The sequence below is a fragment of the Mytilus californianus genome, unplaced genomic scaffold (assembly GCF_021869535.1).
Source record: "Mytilus californianus isolate M0D057914Y unplaced genomic scaffold, xbMytCali1.0.p SCAF_1, whole genome shotgun sequence".
NCBI lineage: Eukaryota > Metazoa > Mollusca > Bivalvia > Mytilida > Mytilidae > Mytilus > Mytilus californianus.
This window is the reverse complement of record NW_026262581.1, coordinates 53,538,156-53,545,382: the sequence shown is the minus strand read 5'-3', so window position 1 is coordinate 53,545,382 and position 7,227 is coordinate 53,538,156. Positions and strand designations below refer to the sequence as shown.

Here is a 7,227-nt window from a genome sequence, read left to right as displayed (position 1 = left end):
ATTTTGATTGTTAATCTTTGGCTGCTGACAAAAAGCAAATTAATTACTACCAGTAGTAATTCAATTTTTGTATTACATATTACAGTTAGATATTGCTATAAAAATTGAAGTACGAGTAATAACTTTTCATGTTGAAATTATTGCAATATTCATCCTGATCCATCCTTATCATGTAAAAATAACAGCAAATTAATTTCTGACTGATTTGATGTAATGCAGGAAATAAGTGAAAATCACATCATTTTTCCATTGGACAACAGAAAACCAAGAAAATTCCAAACTGTTAATGCCATTACATATTACAGTTATTTTTTTTAATAAATGTGATGAGACAAACACAACTTATCTCTACTGATTAAAGATGAATTATATGCTACATATATAATTTGTCAATATGGCACAATTTCATGTTAAAATTTCCTTTTTCAACACATTTCACATCCTCTGTAGTTGTTTTGTTTTCAATATCTCATTGATTAGCTTCCAAACTGTAACAGCATGTCCTGTATTTATCCTATGTATATCATTTCTATCTGATTGTAATGTTTGAATGGCTCCTCTTAAAATATCATCTACCAAAGTGTCTTCTTCATATGGTGATGCATCAATATAGCCATATAACATGTCATGTAAGCTAAAAAAAAATTAAAACACAAGATTTTCATTTTTTGTTATATTGTTTTCCAAATATTAGTTTAATCATACAAAAACTAAATTATATGTTGTAAGGTATACACTATTTAAACTAGAGCTGTCTGCATAGCTAGACTAATACCCACTGTATGACCTGACAGGTACATAATAAACCCCAGCAGTTTACTGTGCTATTGCGCAATACTGTGCTGTTGCACAATACTTAGTTAATCTGTTATATATAAAAATGGACACACCCTGTTTGGTGTGTATTTCCTACCATATCAGTATTTGTTGCTTTTATATATAAATCAGAAATAATCAATGTAAAAATGGGAAATTTTTGGGGAAAAAAAAAATAATTTGAAAAAAAATCCCCCCCCCCCCCCCCCCCCAAATTTTTTTTTTTAATTTTGAAATTTTGAAGATTATTTTCTTTTCAGGAAAAATGTACAATTTCAGAGAATTCCATGAACTTTAACACAAGTTATCGTCTGGAAACTAGAAAAATGCTTGTTTTTGGCCCCTTTTTTGCCCCTAATTTCTAAACGTTTGGGGCAATTACCCCCAAACTCAATCCCAGCCTTCCCTCTGTGGTATGGAACCATGTAGTACAATTTCAGAGATATCCATAAACTTAAACACAAGTTATTGTCTGGAAACTAGAAAAATGCTTGTTTTTGGCCCCTTTTTTGGCCCTACTTCCTGTATGTTTGGGGCAATTACCCCCAAACTCAATCCCAGCCTTCCCTTTGTAATATGGAACCTGTTGTGGTACAATTTCAGAGAGATCCATACACTTACATACATAAATAGATTTGGCATACATAAATAAAATACAAAAATAAGTAAGCAATGAACAAGGTTGTTAAATGTGATAAATGCTTTTTTGTTAAATATTTGTTTGTTTTTGTTGTGATTAAGATTGTGACACGATGTTGACTGCTGTACCCCTATTTTGACATTTTTACCTATTATGTCTGTTTGTTTTATTCACACATCGTTGTCAATATAATGGAATTTGATGCGACTGTCATACAAGTGAGAGGTTTAGCGCTATAAAACCAGGTTCAATCCACCATTTTCTACATAAGAAAAAAGGCCTGTACCAAGTCAGGAATATGACAGTTGTTGTCCATTCGTTTGATGTGTTTGTGCTTTGGATTTTGCCATTTGATAAGGGACTTTCCGTTTTGAATTTTCCACGGAGTTCAGTATTTTTGTGATTTAACTTTTTACACACAAGTTATTGTCCGGAAACTACAAAAATGCTTGTTTTTGGCCCCTTTGTGGCCCCAAATTCCTAAACTGTTGGTACCATAACCCCTAAAATCAATCCCAACCTTCCTTTTGTGGTATTGAACCTTCTAGTAAAATTTCATAGAGATCCATTCACTTAAACTAAAGTTATTGTCCGGAAACCAAATGTGTCTTCGGACGACGACAACATGATAGCATTATACGAATGGAAATTTTTTGCGGTCTCATAAAAACCCTTTCACTAATTTTTCATGAGACCTTGATTAATTGTTTTTATCTATTAATGTAAGCTCCCTTTTGATTTTTATAAATTTTAGATTTACATTTGCGAGTTATGGGATTTTTTTTCATAAACAAGAGTGCACACGCTGAAATGTCTCGCCTTCTTTACTAATCATTGATATTATGTTGATAGTCCTAAATATAAAGCTTTACTACAACTATCACAGAAACTTAACATGATCCAAGAAAATGAGGTCAAGGTGATATAAACCAAACAAGAAATACATGTACACCTTACAATCATTCAATGCACTAAATATAGTTGACCTATTGCTTATAGTTTCTAAGATACAGACTTAACCAAGAAAACTAAACATTGACCAATGAACCATGAAAATGAGGTCTAGGTCAGATGAATCATGCCAGGCAGACATGTACAGCTTGCAATCCTTTCATACAACAAATATAGTTGACCCATTGCTTATATAATTAGAAAAACAGACCAAAACACAAAAACTTAACACTGAGCAATGAACCGTGAAAATGAGGTCAAGGTCAAATAAAACCTGCAAGACTGACATGTACATCATAAAATATTTCCACACACCAAATATAGTTGACCTATTGCATATAGTATAAGAAAAACAGACCAAAACACAAAAACTTAACTATAACCACTGAACCATGAAAATAAGGTCAAGGTCAGATGACACCTGCCAGTTGGACATGTACACCTTACAGTCCGTCCATACACCGAATATGCTAGACCTATTGCTTCTAGTATCTGAGATATGGACTTGACCACCAAAACTTAACCTTGTTCACTGATCCATGAAACGAGGTCGAGGTCAAGTGAAAACTGTCTGACGGGCATGAGGACCTTGCAAGGTATGCACATACCAAATATAGTTATCCTATTACTCATAATAAGAGAGAAATTAACATTACAAAAAATCTTAACTTTTTTTTTCAAGTAGTCACTGAACCTTGAAAATGAGGTCAAGGACAATGGAATGTGACAGATGGAAACTTCTTAACATAAGGCATCTATATACATAGTATGAAGCATCCAGGTCTTCTACCTTCTAAAATATAAAGCTTTTAAGAAGTTAGCTAACGCTGCTGCCGCCGGATCACTATCCCTATGTCGAGCTCGACAAAAAATAAGTGATTTTTCAGTTTTCTGACTATAACTCAAAAATGCTTTGAGAAATTTTCATGAAACTTTAGTGCATTGTTTATATATATATTGACATAAGTTTCCTTTCGATTTAAAAAAATTTCTGATTTTATGTTTTGGAGTATTTGGACTTTATTCCTAAACTAGAGGCTCTAAAGAGCCTGTGTCGCTCACATTGGCCTATGTGCATATTCAACAAAGGACACTCTTCAACATTGTAGATGAGAATAGAATTCATGACAAAAATCTCTGTTTTGTTGATCTTGTATTGCTGGTAATTTATTCTGTTTAGTTTCTATCTATCTTATTTAGTTTTTACTCAAAACACAAAAGAAGGTAAAAAATACCCTCATTTCAGGGCAATCACTCCTATAAAGAGTGACAGTCTACTTAGTATATCAGCAAAATTTGACTTGTTAGTAGATCTTCACTTGCTGATCATTTTTTGATTTAAAGTGTCTATCTATTATAATTTTTATCATATAAGGCAAAACGCAAAAATAAATGGTGAAAATGTTATTAAAGGGCGATAACTTCAATAAGGAGTCGGCGGATGATTTCCTCCATATCATCTTAATTGTAGATCTTGTCTTGCTGATCATTTTTTACTTATTTAAGTTTATATCTATCTATTATAATTTTTAAGATATAAGGTGAAAACGCAAATAATTGGTAAAAATCTTCATCAAAGGGCAATAACTCTATTAAGGAGTTGACTGACAATTTCGACCATGTAGACTTATTTGTAGAACTTGTCTTGCTGATCATTTTTGCAAGTTAAAGTTTCTCTTTATCTATTATAATTTTCGAGATAGTAAAAATGAAAAAAAAATGGTAAAATTTGTCATTTAAGGGCAATAACTCCTATAAGAAGTCGTCTAACAGTTTAGACACATATGGACAATTGGTAGAGATCAACATTCTGAACATTTTTGTACTGTCAGATTTTCTCTATTTATAACGGTTTTCAAAATAATAGACAACACTTGTATTTTACCCCTATGTTCTATTTTAAGCCATGTTGGTCATCTTGGCTTGCAGTCGGGGTCATCAGACACATTATTTAAACTAGATACCCTAATGATGATTGTGGCCAAGGATGGTTAAATTTGGACCAGTAGTTTCAGAGGAGAAGATTTTTGTAAAGGTTAACAGACAAGGGAAAATCATCATTAATGGGCAATAACTCCATTAAGGAGTCGTCAGACGATTTCCTCCATGATGTCTTAATAGTAGATTGTGTCTTGCTCATCATTTTTGCTTATTTAAGTTTCTATCTATCTATTATAATTTTTAAGATGTAAGGCAAAAACGCAAAAAATTGGTAAATATCGCCATCAAAGGACAATAACTCTAATAAGGAGTCGACTGACGATTTCGACCATGCAAACTTATTTGATAAACTTGTCTTGCTGATCATTTTTGCAATTTAAAGTTTCACTTTATCTATTGTAATTTTCAAGATAGTAGGCAAAAATGAAAAAAAAATAGTAAAACTTGTCATTTAAGGGCAATAACCCCTGTAAGAAGTTTCTGACAGTTTTGACATATATGGACAATTAGTAGAGCTCAACATTCTGAACAATTTGCTAATGTCAGATTTTCTCTATTTATAACGATTTTCAAAATAATAGACAAAACTTGCATTTTACCCCTATGTTCTATATTTAACCATGTTGGCCATCTTGGTTAGCAGGCGATGTCATCGGACACATTTATTAAACTAGATACTCCATTGATGAATGTGGCCAAGTTTGGTTCAATTTGACCCGGTAGTTTCAGAGGAGAAGACTTTTGTAAAAGTTAACATACGACGCCGGACGCCAAGTGATGAGAAAAGCTCACTTGGCCCTTTGGGCCATGTGAACTTAAAAGTATTTTTGAGTTATTGTCTGAAGTGTTGATGACGGACAGAGGGACAACGGTTTACCATTATACATCCCGTAAATGGGCGTATAAAAATTCGAAGTTTTGTTAACAGTTTTTAATTTATTATTATCATCATATCGATGTCAACAGATAAGTGCTGACTACTATGCCATTATGACTCTTCTGAGAAACAAAATGTCTGAAGGAGGAACACTACAAAAACACACATACAAATAAAACAAATATGGCATATGCTATCATTTGAACCCCAAACCTGCAATAAAATGCCTTTTCACACATTATTAAATAACAGACAAGTCTTCCTACAACTCTACTCAGTCATACATTGATCAAATATAATTCAACCATATCTGACCATGATTTTGTTTTTAACTCTTGGAATTCAGCAATACTTGATGAATGAATATTCCAGAAACTTGTTATTTACACATATATCACTATCACACATTTTTTAAAATCAAAACTGGACCAGTGCTGCTGCTGCTGGAGAATTATAGGATGGAGTAGCATCTGCCAGGGCTTCAGCATTAGAATTATTTATATTGTAAATTTGTCTGTAAATTTCCAATTTATAAAATTATGATATTGTACTAAAATGAATGTTACAACTCCATAAGGCATAGCTACCTTGCTCTTTAGGATTCTTACTATCCAATGTTTTATTCTTTTTACTTGAACACTTTTGAGTTTTGTGAAAAATCATAGACTATCGATGGTCTTTCAAACTATAGCTGTTTCGCAGCAATAATTTCATTGAAGGGCAACAGATAATCTGGGTTTTCAATGACTTACTATGCTCATGATGTCATATATTCTTTTACTTCTAAGCTGAGAAAAACCCTGATCACTCGAGAAGCCTGATCAGGAAAGTTATCACATAAAAAGATCATATAAAAAATTTGACAAATTAACGATAAATTAAACATACCTAATATCAGCAAAACCATCACTATCCGGTCTATCAAGTTTCATCATTATACATTCAAACACTACTATTAATACAGCATTTATGTGTTCAACTGATAATCTGTTCATTGTTTCTTTAATAAGAGCCGTTTGCCTGTAGTTGAGCTGATTTTTAAAGGTATCTGATATTCCCTCAAATGCATCCTGAAATTATAATACTGGTATATAATCATAACAAGAAGCTGAATAGGTATCGCTCACCTGGATAAAAAAAAACGACCACTTTCCCACATTGTAGACATTAGATAAAATTCCTGACAAAATTTGATCTTGTTGATCCTGTATTGGTGATCATTTTTAGGGTAAAGATTGCATTCATGCAATCAAAACCTTTATGTGGCTGTCTTGATAGTTACCAATTCAACAAATTACTTTATCACTACTTTTGAGATGAAAAAAATAGTGCATTTAGCACAACATTCTATACATCCTATCCTTCAAAAAAAAGTAGCAATGACATGTATACTCAGATATTCAAGTTATGCACACTAGAAAGTCATTTTGGTCTTTTTTTATCATCATCTGGAGAGTTTGAACAAAACACTATTCAGTCATGTTCAGTTTTCAGTCAATTTTCAGTCAATTTTCAGACCTATACAAAGAGGTAATTTCAGGCAGGTGGGATCATCTGACACATTTTATTAAACTAGATACTCTAAGGATGATTCTGACAAAGATTGGTTGTAATGGACCCAGTCATTCATAAAGAGAGAGTGAAATTATAAGATATCAAAATTTGACAACTGAATGTGTAGTGTTGTCGAAAACATAATCATAAACATGCCTTAATTTGAGCCATTAACTAAAGTCTTTTTTATGGAAACACAAACTTTATACAAATGCACATAATATTATATACTAAATAATCAAACAACTGTGTCTAATGCCCCCATTGCAATAGTTATCCAAGTAAATATGTTAAATATAAAACAGAGTGCAAAATAACTCATCACTAAACATAAAATAGTACACACATTTACGTTCCAGTTTTTTGGAGCTACATGTGAGATTTTTCTCAAATCAATCACCTAATAAATAACCATTTTTAGACAATAGGCTACAACAATCTGAGCAAT

General features: G+C 32.4%; 1 protein-coding gene across 1 annotated transcript in view; it reads right to left on the bottom strand.

Annotated features, from left to right (window-relative positions):
* Window positions 1-299: 299 nt before the first annotated feature.
* LOC127721093 (E3 ubiquitin-protein ligase rnf213-alpha-like) overlaps window positions 300-7,227 on the bottom strand; it is a 160,901-nt gene continuing 153,973 nt past the window's right edge. The window contains exons 75-76 of the mRNA XM_052227777.1: window positions 6,114-6,295; window positions 300-634 (exon numbers count right to left, since the gene is read on the bottom strand). Coding sequence (XP_052083737.1) covers window positions 436-634; window positions 6,114-6,295 — 381 coding nt within the window. The 3' untranslated portion in view covers window positions 300-435. The remainder of the gene's footprint in view (window positions 635-6,113; window positions 6,296-7,227) is intronic.